General features: G+C 40.8%; 1 protein-coding gene across 1 annotated transcript; it reads right to left on the reverse strand.

The window, feature by feature from the left end:
- Positions 1 to 357: 357 nt before the first annotated feature.
- Positions 358 to 15,941, reverse strand: LOC134451313 (cytochrome P450 2J2-like). The gene is made up of 9 exons (XM_063201688.1): positions 15,747 to 15,941; positions 10,435 to 10,591; positions 10,169 to 10,318; positions 9,870 to 10,030; positions 3,618 to 3,794; positions 3,350 to 3,491; positions 3,070 to 3,257; positions 2,446 to 2,587; positions 358 to 2,267 (listed from the first exon to the last, which is right to left on the reverse strand). The coding sequence occupies exons 1-9, from the start codon at positions 15,939 to 15,941 to the stop codon at positions 2,092 to 2,094; spliced, it is 1,488 nt and encodes a 495-aa protein (XP_063057758.1). The 3' UTR covers positions 358 to 2,091.

Consider the following 15,941-nt stretch of genomic DNA (forward strand, 5'->3'; position numbering starts at 1 on the left):
TTTTAATTTTTATTCTACCATATGTTTTACCGTAGCGCTTTTAGTTTTCAACTTAGCTTAAATTATATGTTTTTATTTATTTATTTCCATTTTCTTTTTATCATATGTTTTATCTTAATGCTTGAAATCTTCTTTGGCTTTTAAATACTTTTAAAGGCTCTTTGTATTTGTAAAGCACATTGAGTTGCACATGTGTATGAAATGCGCTATATAAATAAAGTTGACTTGACTTGACTTGACTTCTACTCACAGAACTCTAGAGACTGCAAGTGACTTAAAGGGACAGTTTGGTCAATTTCAACATGCAGTTGTATTGCTCACGCTACCCTTGACTTGTCAGTACCTGGTGATGCCACATTTTTCGGCTCAGCCCTTTCCGAGATATGAGCAATTCTAATGGGGGCAGCGTTTGTTTACATTTTTTAAAAATGAAACATAGGCCAACTCCAAATATTTTCCCAAAAGGTACTGCTGTTTGCTAGTTGTCTGCTGATGTTGTATAACCCTTTGGATGTTTTTGGGAATAAATAAAAATGTTTTTTTGAAATGTAAACAAAGAGCTGCCCCCATTACAATGACCAGGATCTCGGAAACGGCTGAAGAAGAAGAAGAAAAAATCTCAGGCACTGACAAGTCCAGGGTAGTGTGAGCATTACAACTGCATGTTGAAATTGACCAAACTGTCCCTTTAATTAACACAAATTAAGACGCTGTTCCACTAGTGTAACGTTTAGTCGCTGAAAAAGCTTTACTACCATAGTATTACACCTTTATGACAATGCACAGGGCTTTTAGTGATACACTACAATGTAGTCATTGCCATTCTGGTAACAGCTAATTTATAACAGGGACTGTGTTAAAAGGCACCATACAGGATATACCTATGTGTAATTCTGGAGGATGTGTGGGGACAGTATGCAAAAAAGGATGATTTGTGAGGACATGCAAGTTGCCCACGATCAGAACTAGCCTGGCCGTAGCCATCCTTATAGCTTACACACCATTAACATTTCCCAACAACACGTTACTTATTTTTTTATATACAAAATTTATTCAACTTTTATTTAACCAGGAGAAAAGACCCATTGGGATTAATTATCTCTTTTGCCAGAGCGTCCTGGTCAAGAGACAGCAGAAGTTACAAAGTTAAAATTTCAATTTACAGTAACCTGATTTATAATGTATATACAGTAAGTTAAGATGAAGACCAAGGACATTTTTGCTGCAAATGTGTGCGACCAACCATATCCTTGATTCAGGACGACTAGAAAACTTAACAAGATACTGGAAGTATCATCTAGGCGCAGAAAGGCAACAGGGCTCTCGTTATTGTTTTCCGTTATTTTTTGACTCAATGTTAACCTCAACATGAAAGTTCACAAGATCACCCCCACGGTTTTGTCAATATTGCACTGTATGTACGTGCCTGTGTACCTTGTGTCAGGTGTTCTCCTTGCAAAATTGACACAAGTTTATGCACGGAATGTGCCTGCGCACACATTTCCTGCAGCAAGCATGTCCCTACCTATACACGTATTTCCGATGTTGTAAAACATTTCGCTGTGCACACAGACAAGAAATGCTAAATGCTAAATACCAAAATGCTAAGTGGCTTGGTGTTTAAAATGGGAGGTCCCATTGGAGCCCTGCACAGTGTACATATGACAAGCACCTGTTGTCTTTTCGGCTGGCTATTATATGTGATTGGTGTGATACGATATACATTAATTTACAGAGCATATAAAACGATGTACACACAATAATATATGTTCTCCCAGGGTTGCCAGGAGCACAGAAGCCACCTAAACTACAGTATAAGCTCACGCAAAGCTATAGCGTCCAACCGACTAGAAAACAGGTTCTAACCACACACGACACTGCTCCAATGGGACTTTCAATGCTAAACAACTAGCTGATAGTATTTTGGAATTCTTGTGTGCAAGCGCAGCATAATGGTTGACAACATAAGAAATCCATGGATACCATGCCATCAGGACCTGAACAAAAAAGGTTGCGTTGCTATGATGCAGCATCTCTTCCATGTTGGATACTCTATATTGTCATACAGTTTGGCATCAGATTTTAAGCATGTCAGCGAGGAAGAGCACAGAGCTGGTAAGGTTGGGGGCTGTGAGTGGCTCCAAGTTTGTAGGTCAAACTTGGTTCTACGCCATCTGGTGGTGAGAAAGAGAATCGCTGCAGCAGAGAGGTGAAGAACAGGAATAATTCCATTCTAGCCAGTTGCTCTCCCAGACACACTCTTTTCCCTGTGGAAAAAAGATGGACGTCAGAGAATAAAACAATAAACTATACTGACAACATTTGATGTCCAAACTGAATTCCAGTGATTTTTGGTAATATAAATGAATGACACATCATGGACTAGCATCAATGGTCGCCTGTCAAATGACCTCTGGTCCCAGTGGGATGACAGACTAAACACACCCGTAGAGAATGGTAGGAAGTTCTCCCTTCTTCTGAACTTTCCTTCTGCATCCAAGAAGTGACCTGGGTTGAAGGTGTGAGGGGTCTCCCACTCTGTCTCGTCAAACAAAATGGAAGTCAGGGTGCCAATCACTGTTGTGCCCTGCGAATCACAGCAATGACACAAATTATTTTAATTAGTCTAACAGTAGGTTGACAATAGCCCATTTTAGGTGATGTCAAACCTGCTGATGTTGACCAGCTTAAATTCAAAATAGAACTTGTCTGAGGTCATGGTAGTGTTCAGAAGTCTCAGTGTCGCCCTTTCTCACTTTCTCACTTCAACCTTTGTAAAATGAAGCATTAACCCATTGATGTTGGATGTTGTGTTGCGCAACATTGTCCCTGGCGCCTGGAGCTGCATGACGCAACACTTAAAAGTCTCAGTTTGTTTGAGATGAATGAACACATTCTAAGATGAGGGTCTTAGCATCTAAATGCAACTTATTGCATGTTTTTATGTGTTTCAGAGGCTGAGATATTTAGATTTTCATAGGCTGAGGGTAGCTTTTATTAAAAAAGGACTCAGGCATTCAAAACTCGGGCTAATTCAAAGGCTAATTTACAGCCTAGGCAAAAGGTCACCTTGGGAATTGTGTAGTTTCCGACGTGGGTGTCTTTGGTGGCCCTCCTGCCCAAATTGAAAGGAAGGATGTTGCCAAATCTCTGAGTTTCGTGGATCACAGCATCTGTGTAAGGCATGTTCTCCCGGTCGGCCACAGAGGGCTGTCTTGAAGATCCCACCATTCGGTCTATCTCCTCCTGCACCTTTCCTGAAAACACAGACAAAAATTGCTCACTTAATATGTTTTACAACCTATGTAAATGTTTCATGGAATCTGAGCAAGGAATCTGCTTTTCTCACTCTGAATGTCAGGATAGTTGATCATATACAGCAGTCCCCAGTACAAGGTGGTGGACGTGGTCTCAGATCCAGCTATAAATAAGTCCATGGTGCAGTAGCACAAGTTCTCCAAGGAAAATTTTGCTGCTTTGTCCTCTTTCAACTGGAGAAATAAGTACAATATATGGCATCTACAAGGTGTTGTTTGTACCGTTGGATCTTCATTAGCATACAGTACTTTATATTTATACAATTTCAAATATTTAATTCTCAAGGTAACTCAACCCACCTTTTCCATTTCATCAAGAAAACAGTCAATATAGTCCCTAGGGTTGGATGGATCAAAGTCTGCTTGATGTTCGTCAATTTTTTTCTGGACAAAGGCTGTGAGTTTGCGCAACAGGGAAAAGATTTTCTCATGCGGGCCAGGCACTCTCCGCATTAGCCATGGAAATATGTTGTACAGCTAATGGAAACATACATGAAAAGTTATAAATACACAATGATGAGCAGGTGTAACGGATACCACTGAGCAGAGTTCAGAGGTTACATACCGCCATTCCGACATACCGCCATTCTGACATTGACGTTTATTGCAGGAACCATTTTGACAGCTTGCAGGAACTGTTTTTCAAAGATCTCAGACCCTACCTTTGGGCATTTGGACCGTGACAAAATTATACACTAATCTTGTAATTGCGCTGTCACTCTCTCCACTTTCCGCTTGTGTCACAACATTGCTGCAAATGTCAATAGAGTTAGAACGTTGTTCACGCGCCTTTAAGTACTTGCAACCAGGGCTGTTGTAAAGTCCACCTTTGTAGAGTCCAAGACAAGTCCAAGACCAGAATAGTCAAGTCCGAGACAAGTCCGAGTCCAAAGAGGTTCGAGTCCGAGACAAGACAGAGTCCAAAAAGATTAGAGTCCAAGTCAAGTCCGAGTCACATGTCGGTCAGTGTTAAACAATGAAAAGGATGAATTTCAATAATGTGAACCTTTGAGGGTAACCTTTATGCCATGGATATGAACACAAACTTGTTTGTTATTGGATTTCAAGCTCCACTTCAGAATCTATGATGGCCAGTGTTCTAAACAAAATAATGACAGACTCGGGTGAGTCCAAAAGCCTAATTTGGCAAGACCAATGTGCGAGTCCAAGACAAGACCGAGTACAAACTATGCCTAGTCCGAGGCAAGTCCAAGTCCACAAAAAACGGACTTGAGTCCAGACTACAGCTTGAGTACTACAGCCCTGCTTGCAACAATGTTTAAATAACTTGGAATGGCTCGGAATGGCAATCAAATACTGTCGGAATGGCAGTATGTCGGAATGGCGGTTGCCCCCCGAGTTCAGAGGGAGAACATTACTACAGCAAACTTCCCACTTCAAACTTCATACTGATGCGCTGGCAACTGGGCTAGCGCTGGTGACCTGACCATTTAGCTCACTCTGCCAATTGACTGAGTCGGCCTCTCTTCACTATCACGTTGCAAGAGTGTTGCCATGTTGAAATAGTTACATTAGCACCTAAGGGCTAAGTGCTAAGATTATTAATTACCTTAATTTCATTCAACAATTATCAAACTGCATCAAACATTGTGTGGTCATATTTCTCTTCCCCACCACATGAAATATCAAAGTTGAAAAAAAAAACAGTATAGACTAATACAAGAATTCCAAAAGGAATTCAAATCTGTGATATGCAGAGCTCTATCTGGCCTCTGTTGACCCCAAGAGCTTTGCCATTTCAATGCATTCTGATTGGATTCAAACCAGAATGCATTGAAATGGCAAAGGGCGCATGCACACTGCAGAGCAAAAGCTGAGAATTCTAAGGATTTTTAAAACCAGAATGCATTGAAATGGCAAAGTGTGCATGCATGCTGCAGAGCAAAAGCAGCATTGTTCCATCAAAAACAAGCCCAAGGATACTTAGCGTAGCAGACAGGCTAGCAATGCTAACATGCTAATGTGCTAATTTTCCAATAATATTACATTTGTCACTGGTAATTTAATTTCCACTTTTTAAGGAGGGTTAGCATCCATGCTAACAATTATGCTAATCATGCTAACAATGCTAAGTATGTGAATATGCTAAGAAGTCCAGCAGATAGGCTAGGTTAGGTATGAGTCAGTTGGGGTCCGCTCATTTTACCGACGCACCATTGGTCCGATGCGTCAATGTTCCGAACATTTCCAATTGATCCTACAGCACTTAGTCTCAGATAACTTTTTACCAATTAAATGAAACCCTTTGTCCCGACAGTCCAATGTTCCGACCAAAAGCTGCTTTAGATCACCGTCATCTCTGAAGCCTACGCAGTGGTCATGCTGCTGTCTGTGACAGGTTAGGTTTAGGGAAAGTTTTGGTCAAGGCACAAATTTAAAACTCAGAAACATTGCAATAGCCTACTGACAGGTTAGGGTTAGGAATGGTTTTAGGTAGGGCACAATTGTAAAACTTGGCAACATTGCATTAATGACAGGTTATGTTTAGGGGTGGTTTTGGTAAGGGCACAGCAAGACCGACTCAGACGGCATCTACAGGTCCTTCTCAAATAATTAGCATATTGTGTTAAAGTTCATTTTTTCCCCATAATGTAATGATAAAAAATGTCATATGTTTTACATTCATTGCACACCAACTGAAATATTTCAGGTCTTGTTTTGTTTTAATATTGATGATTTTGGCATACAGCTCATGAAAACCCAAAATTTCCATCTAAAAAAATTAGCATATCATGAAAAGGTTGTCTAAACAAGCTATTAACCTAATCATCTGAATTAACCAATTAACTCTAAACACTGGTAAAAGCTTCCTGAGGCTTTAAAAAGTCTCAGCCTTGTTCATTACTCAAAACCGCAGTCATGGGTTAGACTGCTGACCTGACTGTGTTTAACATTGAAGTCAATGGCAGTGGCATTGCATGAGGGTTATGAAAGCCCAGATATCATTGATGCTTAGCTGTCAGCTGTTTTTTGTTCTTTGATCTGGTGACCCACACTTCCCTCTTCATTATACTCCATAGATTTCCATACCAAGTTTTTGTATTTTTAAGAAAAATCAATTCTAATTTGCCAGACAGAACTTTCCATTGACTTTGAATGGGGTTTCATGTCTGGCAAATTAGAATTGATTTTTCTTAAAAATACAAAAACTTGGTATGGAAATCTATGGAGTATAATGAAGAGGGAAGTGTGGGTCACCAGATCAAAGAACAAAAAACAGCTGACAGCTAAGCATCAATGATATCTGGGCTTTCATAACCCTCATGCAATGCCACTGCCATTGACTTCAATGTTAAACACAGTCAGGTCAGCAGTCTAACCATGACTGCGGTTTTGAGTAATGAACAAGGCTGAGACTTTTTAAAGCCTCAGGAAGCTTTTACCAGTGTTTAGAGTTAATTGGTTAATTCAGATGATTAGGTTAATAGCTTGTTTAGACAACCTTTTCATGATATGCAAATTTTTTTAGATGGAAATTTTGGGTTTTCATGAGCTGTATGCCAAAATCATCAATATTAAAACAAAACAAGACCTGAAATATTTCAGTTAGTGTGCAATGAATGTAAAACATATGAAAGTTTCTTTTTTATCATTACATTAAGGGGAAAAAATGAACTTTAACACAATATGCTAATTATTTGAGAAGGACCTGTATGTGCTCGTCGCAGCGCATGCAGCTGAAGTCTACTTGGCACCGGGAAAAGCAGGACATACGACCTGGGATGATGACCAACCCCAAACAGCCATTGGTCGGAACATTGAGCTGTCGGAGCAAAGGGTTTCATTTAATTATTTCGAGTTAGTGGGCTGTAGGATTAATGGGAAATTTTCGGAATATTGACGAATCGGACCAAAGGGGTGTCGGAAAAATGACATGCTACCGAGTCAGTTCTGGGTCATTTCCTGGGAGCATGTCTACGTATGCTCACACAGCCCGCTGGTCCCAGAGCTCATTGCTTCCACATCAGTAAGATTTTTAACATTTATTTTCAGGGCCATCAGTCCCAAAGCTCATTGGTCCCACAGCATATTCCTGCTGCTCCATGTTCTCACATTTCTAAGAATTTACTCACATTTAGGCGGAGAGAAGGGCATGTTCTCTTAGTTTACTTGGAAATGTGGGAACATGGAGTTTTGGAACGTAGGGCCTATATTTGAATAATTTCTTCAAAATATGGGAACATGAAGCAGCAGGAATAAGCTGTGGGACCATTGGTCTGTGGAACCAATGAGCTCTGAGACCAATGGGCTGTGGGAACATAGAGCTGACCCCCATTTCCCAACCCCACCCTGACACTCTCCCACTTACTTCTTGTCATCTCTTTGACTGCCCTGTCTAAATAAAGACCTCAAAAAGCCCTCTACTCCTCCAACATTTATCCATTAATCTATTTCCATTCCTTGTGTGTGTGTGTGTGTGTGTGTGTGTGTGTGTGTGTGTGTGTGTGTGTGTGTGTGCGTGCGTTGTTTGTGTTGTTTGTCTGTGTGGTAGTCTAGTAGTACACCTAACACTGGACAATCTTTAAGATCACCTATATCATCTATAAGGGCTACTGCAAGGCATTGTCACAGAACACTTTGAACCTTGTTTATTTGCGTGATTTCTGTATGCTGCTGGACATCTCAATGTAAAGTTACCCTATTATTTACTGTATATAGCCTGGCTATTTCAATCACATAGCAGGTAGCTGTAAACAAAAAAACAAAAAAAGCTGTCATGGTTTCAGAGTTGTCAGTTTGTGGGCTTCATCTCTGTCTATATGTTGGCCATGCTATTCTGTCAGAGCTATTATGTCTTTCCTCTATCTTACAGAACGCAGTGGCAGGACTGAACTTGTGTGCTTTTAAATCTGATCCATCATTACTCTATTTGCATTTGTGCTAAATTGAAGAGGTCGTTTAAAATTGGAGAGACATTTCCATCACACGTGGATCCTAACATACACTCTTTGGTTTCCATGCATGTTAATATCCTGGATGACATTAATGACATGAGGTCAAACTGAGAACTTACGAAAAATTAAGCTAAGGGCACACGACAACAGGCCATGTTTAATGACCTTGACAAATGAAGTAATAATCACTAACCATAAATGACTAACTAATAATAACAACTTCTTTTTAAAAGTAAACGTGAGTTTAGAATTCCAATACTGACCAAACAAATCCATTTGTCAATTTAAATCATCACTTTTCTTAAAATTAATTAATTGCGTAAAAACCTGATTAACTGGCCTGAGTTGGTACACTTTCAGTGTCAAAGTTCAATGACCTCTAGAGGTCAACAGAGGTCAGATAGAGCTCGGCATATCACAGATTTGGATTCGGCATACCCAAATTGACAAAGTAACACTATATGCTGACTATGGGTGAATCCCATTACACCCCCTTAGCCCTACGCCGATCCCCTTTGCCTCCGTTTTGCGCGTCTACGTGTAGGCGTAGTGGCATCCCGATTCACGCTCAGACAGATGGGTAGGGGTAAGGAAAAGGGCTTCCCACCCCTCTGCGCGTAGATTTTCCGACACCAGACTCCGCGACGGAGGGATTCGACAGGTTTCCCTGGATGCATTGCGAATTCGTTTAAAAATTGGCGGCAAGCCATGGCACCCACAACAGCACACACATTTAAGTATTTTCGCCGCAATTGACGGTTTTAAAGTGGTAACAATTATTTCATTGCACTAAGCTTAGCGTTGTCCTAAAGTGTGATGGCACTTTTCTCCGTGAAACGCACATGAAAACAATCGCTATTAACGTCAACCTAATGCATGGAATTAGTGACAACTGTCAGTGTCATTCCATGATTGTCGAAGGGGTATCCCAATTCGCAGCGGTTGCGTTTCAAGCCCTGCACCTTACAGCTTCATTGGAAAGCATGAAGGGCATAGGGAAGGCGTAGGGATAGGGGTAGAGATTAGTAATGGGAAAGGCCCTTTGTCTCTCAAATGCCTTGGGGTGTCAAAAATCAGGATTCTTGTATTAGTCTAGTAGGCATATTGTGACCACAGTCTGCATTAACCGTTTACATTTACATTATCAAGCTATTCATACGGACAAGGTCCCAGATTCATTTTCACATTCATCGTGAGCGAGTTTGACAAATGGGTGGCGAATTAGCACAAGATGACCTCAGTTACACAGGTGACTATCTGTGTTTGTCTATGTACATGTAGGGTGGCTAGCTACCACAAATAGGTCTACCACTCATGTAAATCAAACCTTTTCAAAAGTGTTCAACTTCAAAATGCACCCGCTTAGCTCCGGATCAATCCTCACATTGACAGAAAAAACTGTTGTTGCAGCAAGACACAACAGCTACTGTAGACACACAATCTAGCCTATCTAGCCTTGGCCTACTTGGTTAATCTGTATGAATATGGTTTGAATATTTGACTGTACGAATATGGATTCAAATTTCATCTGTCAATGTAAAGGCTCTGTGGGCCACATGAAATGGCTCAGTGGGCTAGATGTGGCCCCTGGGCCCGAGTTGGCCACCTCTGAGTTAAAGTTTAAGGCAATATTCACCCTGGCCCAAATTCCTCCCTCTCGATATACTAACTCGTTGATGTCCTTCAGGAGGGATTGGAAGTCATCATCGGTGTACTCAAAACGCTCCCCAAACACCAGCACACAGATGATGTTGGACACCGCATTGTTTACAAGCCATTGTGGGTCAAATGGTCTACCTGGAAGCACAGTTAAGACATAATTGACATAATTATAATAAGCTATAGGTATATGCTAAACTACAGACAATTTCCTCAAAGACAAAAAAAAACCAGAACCTCCCTGGATTGGATTGCAAATTCATGGAGGGACATTACCTTGTTCATTTAGGAGAGCTTCGTTTAGAGATCTGCATTCCTGAAGGATAGATGGTTCAAGGCTTCTTTTGCCCAATCCAAAATTTTTCAAAGTGTGCAGAGCAAACCTCCTTTGTTGTTTCCACGCATATCCACTTGAAAAAATCAGCCCTATGATAAACAACAAACCAATAGCCTTGCAATTACATTGTATGTTATGAATGTTATAGTGTGTATGAATGTTAGTCATTGGATGTGTTTTTAGCTCTGCTGAGGTAGAAAATCACCTTTGTCTCCAAAGAGGTCAGTCAGTAGTGGCATGTCTGGCCTATCAGCAAAGCTGTCTGCTTGATATACCTCTCGAACATGTTTGAGGCCATTGATTACAGCAATCCTTGGTCCAAAAAATTTGATACTGAAGACGGGCCCAAATTTTTTAGAAAACTGTGAGAGAAATATTTGTAAAGTGAATGACCAGAACACAACATCAGTGCAATAGTTTACCGAGAAGTATGTGAATGTATTAAATAATATGTTATTGAGAAAGAAAATACAGAAGATTTTTAGAGTGGTTGGTAACACTTTATTTTACAACCCCCTGCATTAGACTGACATGGCATTGTCAAAACTATACAGCAAAACACTTGTCATGAATGTCAATTACCTCTTTCTTTAATTGTCATTCAGTAAGTTATGTCAATTTGTACTGTTGACCGGACATTGTTTGGGATTTCTTGACATTTACCAAAATACAGTACTCCTATTTCACTTGTTTGTTAATATGTTGAATAGGTCCTATTAGTTGTTTAAATTTAACAATTTTACTGGAGCTACAGAGATAACAGAAAATCGTTTCGAGTCATAATTAAGCGGGCTTGCGGAGCAAGGCCCGATTCTAGTAATCTCTAAGTACGTTTATTATTATTATGCTTGCTTGCTTTGTTGCTTTCTTGTGCAGGGCAGTAAAAATAGAAAATGGATCTCCTCCTAGGCCTTTCGAGATAGAGACACCGTTCAAACACTAAAACGACCGGCTCGGCTTGGAGATCATCTGTTCTGATATAGCGTGTCCGTGTCTCTTGTCGTTTTTCCGTTTTTGGCGATTTTGTGCAAATTTGGGTCCCCATAGAAAACAATGGTAGAACCTTCAGGAGACAGTGTTCCATCCAGGGCTGTAGTGGAGGGTAAACGCCGTTTACGCACCTCTGGAATTTAGGAAATAGCGTTTACCCACCTATAATAGCGTTTACCCACCTCTAAATAGCGTTTACGCAGCTCTTAATGGCAATTACGCACGTCAAAGTTCCCTGCGCCTTGTGATCTGCCGTTGGAATAATCCAAAATAAATTTGGTGTCAATTAAAAAAATATTGTTGAACATACAACACTTTAGTAGGAATCATTTTCATCTGCTCTGTATTCGGGGTAGCCTATGTGACCTTCCAATCAGTGCCTTTCGGCTGCGGCGGCGACACCAATCAGGATCCAGGGAATATGTAAACACATACACGTTGTGAAGTTGCAGGACGCAGACAGACCCTACTCGTCAGCGGGGAGAGGGCTTTGAATTTGATGCATCAAATATGATCTACCTGTTCAAAGTTAATCATCATGGCTATTAGGAGATATTTGAAGAGGCCAGTGCTTCCACTTCCTCAGATGCCAGCAAAATGCCTCAAGTACAAAGTAAGACTGACAGATCAATTTACATGAGTTGTTAAATGTGCTTTATAAATAAGTTTGACTTGACGAATTATGGCAATGACAGAACGAGCTTTCAGATTACCTAATGCGTAGTCATGCTATCCTTGTATTGCACTCGTCACCCACCGCTAGTCATTCTACATCACGAAAGCTAGCAATGCCACCAGTGTAGGCTAATTTTACAACAATAATTTTACAACACGAGACGTTCTCGTGCTTCAAGGTGAAATGAGAATAGCAAATCAAATAAAAGGTCAATTGTCATTCTAAATACCGCAAAAATATGATTTATATGATGGCTTATAGGCCTATATGATTTTTTTTAAACAGCCATTGAATTGGCACGTGTAAAACAAAAATAGCAATCTTATATTTTCTAAATATAAAACAATATATCAAAAAACATGCTGTATAGGCTATTTATGCTGACATAGGTAGTTATAGCCTACATGAGTGGTCCTTTAGCTTATGTTGTCAGTGTAATTGGCAGGCTGCTTAACTGGTGTTCTCAGCCCCACAACTCTTAAATTCTATTTTTTTCAGGCAGTGATGGTAGGCCTACAATGAGGCAGATATCACAGGGAGATGAGAAACACCAGGAGATCAGATATAGATAGAAGAGGAAAGAGGAGGAAATGAAAGAGGACCAACAGAGAATGAGGAAACAGAGAAAGATGAAATAGGAGATGAAGAAACAGGTAGTGCGAGAGGAGTAAGAGAAGAAACAGGGACAGGAGAGATGGAGAGTGGAGAGTCTGAAGTAGAGGGAGATGCAGAATCTGAGACTGAAGACACAGTGAGAGGAGAGATGGAGAGTGGAGAGTCTGAAGTAGAGGGAGATGCAGAATCTGAGACTGAAGACACAGTGAGAGGAGAAAGAGAGAGCAGATGCCATCCCAGTATCTGGACAGAAAAACAACACATACGGTTTAAAAAAGATAACCCTTGGCTTATTGTCAATGGTGAACATCTTGGATGCAAAATCTGCACAAAAAAAAAGTGAAAGGCCTTGGAGTGTTGCTTTGCGTCGCTTTGTGCTGTGACGCGTTGTGTTGCGTCGTGTCCATTGAGAGTAAATAGAAATGGTCGTGTCGCGTCACGGTCTGTCTGATCAAAAAAATCATAGTTTACCCACCTCTAATTTGACCACTACAGCCCTGGTTCCATCACTCTACAAATCAGAGTGTTTTTTCGGTCATAAAACATCAACACTTTCACCTAGAAGTTTAGTTGACGCATTGTTAGCGAGCTCTATGAGATGATTCTGAACTGTGAAAGTATCATGTCCCAACTCCCATTACTTTTTAAATGGCAGGTGTGTAAAAACTGCAGGGCTGGCCCAATGGCTTTTCCCATTGACTATTGAAGTGCCTTTCTGAAGAGGTCAGCACATCTTCCACAAGAGGTCCATTTGTGACTGAACCGTTTAACCTATAAACTTCATTCAAAGACTGTTAGAACGACCACACGTATGACTCCAATATGTGACCAGGACATGTGCCAATTCTTTTTAGTTTTTTAACAACAGCAATCTAAAGACCTAGAAACTGTTTTTGATTCTGCCCTCTGCCTTAGAGCACCATACTAACTGCCATACAGTCGATCAGAACAGGTGCTGCCAATAAAAGGTTCCATCTCAACTGTCACTTTCTCTCAACATTCTATTCTTAACGAGCAGCTGCACTACAGTTCTAGAAATCTATTGTTCAGTTCTTCAATGCAATCTGATATTGTCTTGCTGGAATGTTTGTGACAGCCGGCTGCTTGGCTCAATGGTAGAGGTGCTGGATTAGAGATATGGAGGTTGTGAGTTCGAATCCCACTCGGACCCATGTTGATTTTCAAAATTATATCATATGCAGTGTTCCTTAGCTAACTTAAAATACCATGTATGTCATTTAGTATCAATGGCAAATGTGCTGGATTACAGATATGGAGGTTGTGAGTTCGAATCCCATTCGTACCCATGTTGATTTTCAAAATTATATCATATGCAGTGTTCTTTAGCTAACTTAAAATACCATGTATGTCATTTAGTATCAATGGCAAAGGTGCTGGATTAGAGATATGGAGGTTGTGAGTTCGAATCCCACTCGGACCCATGTTGATTTTCAAAATTATATCATATGCAGTGTTCCTTAGCCAACTTAAAATACCATGTATGTCATTTAGTATCAATGGCAAAGGTGATGGATTAGAGGTATGGAGGTTGTGAGTTCGAATGCCACTTGGACCCATGTTGATTTTCAAAATTATATCATATGCAGAAATGCGGAGCTACAACACTTTCAAGATGGCTGAATCCAAGATGGCTGAATTGTTTGGCCCATAACTTCTGACTGGGCGGATGGATTTTTTCCAACATTTCTTTTGGCTTTGTTTTCTCAATAGTAGTTTGTTTTTAATTTATGGATAGAGATATCAAAATAAAACTGCTCATCTCTGCCCCAAAAGGCAAGCCCGCTTCCAGCATTTTCTGTGAGAATGCAATCTAGTTTTGATTAATCCTTCTGGGTAAAGTTGTCATAGTCAAAAACACATTTTGGATGCAATTTTACTGACCATACAAAATACAAAAAGATAATTGTCATTGAAGGACATTGAGGACAAACTGCCAAGGCTTACCATCAGTTGTAAATATTAACTGAAAATAAAACCGTATTGTCTGTATCAACAATGTACAGTCATTCTGTAATTTTCAACGGCACACTAGTGTTCCCCGGCACAGTGGTTGAAAAACTAAACACTGTCCTAAACAATATCAGGTGACAGCAGTCATTGACATTCATTGATTCTCATGACAAGTGTTTAATCACATGATGACATCATGTCAGTCTTAGGGCTTCCGCACACCGGCTCCGACAAAGTGCTGAGCACTGCTCAGCTAAAATTCGATTCCATTGTTTTCAATAGAACCACGCACACTGGCGCCGATGTCAGACATTCGCCAATGTCGGTTAGCAATTAGAGACGAGTTCTATTTTGTCGCCGCCGCCCATTGACTATCAATGCAATTGTGACGGAGGTCATCTTGCACCTGTTCACCCCCCTCGGGGATCGAACGTGCGATCTCGTCAACTACAACGGTTCGGCAATGGGAGACACAGTACGATACCGCTGGGCCAAGAGACTAGTCTCTCGGCCCAACGGCTCGAGACTGTATGAAGCTATCGGAGGGAGGTTTACCAACGTTCCACGCCAACTCTGTGCTAGTTAGCCTCCGTTACACTCTCCCCTTAAACCTCACTCCCATCCGGGTCACGGCACCACTGTGACGGAGGTCATCTTGCACCTGTTCACCCCCCTCGGGGATCGAACGTGCGATCTCGTCAACTACAACGGTTCGGCAATGGGAGACACAGTACGATACCGCTGGGCCAAGAGACTAGTCTCTCTGCCCAACGGCACGAGATTGTATGAAGCTATCGGAGGGAGGTTTACCAACGTTCCACGCCAACTCTGTGCTAGTTAGCCTCCGTTACACTATGTTCGTGTGAAATTGGGTTTGGGGGTCCGAATTCTGTCGGAAGCAAAAGTGCGCCGCACTTTGTCGGAGCCGGTGTGCGGCCGGCCTTATGCTGCAGTGTCAAATAAAGTGTTTGTAGACACTGCGTTTTTGCATTGTGATATAGTATGTACCGTATATGTTTTTTTTCTTTTTTTTCTAATCTTTATTCATATGAGTCATTGATCTTTCTCCCTCAATGCCATTGTAACTTCTTGAGTTCTTATTTATTAATTAAAGTAAATAAATGGAAACTTAAGTCTGTTACATGCAGGCAAAATATCCTCAAATAGTAATATAATCTTGACCTAATAAAGTTATTGCCCAACACATTAGCTGTGGTAATTTGTATCACAGCTTCCTCAATAAATCACAAATTTGCAGAACTTACCTGTAACATCTGTAGGTGGACGCTGTTGGCATTTACATGATGTAAGTCTCCTATAAAAGGTAGGGACCATGGTCCTGGAGGAAAATTCCTTGGCGGTTTACTCTTTATGTAGTCAAATGCCAGAAGAAACACGGCAAGAAAAAGCAAAAAGCTTTTGATGTCAAAAAACTCCAAAAGGTGTATAAACAGTGTCAT

This window comes from Engraulis encrasicolus, chromosome 6 (genome assembly GCF_034702125.1).
Source record: "Engraulis encrasicolus isolate BLACKSEA-1 chromosome 6, IST_EnEncr_1.0, whole genome shotgun sequence".
In the NCBI taxonomy this organism is placed as follows: domain Eukaryota; kingdom Metazoa; phylum Chordata; class Actinopteri; order Clupeiformes; family Engraulidae; genus Engraulis; species Engraulis encrasicolus.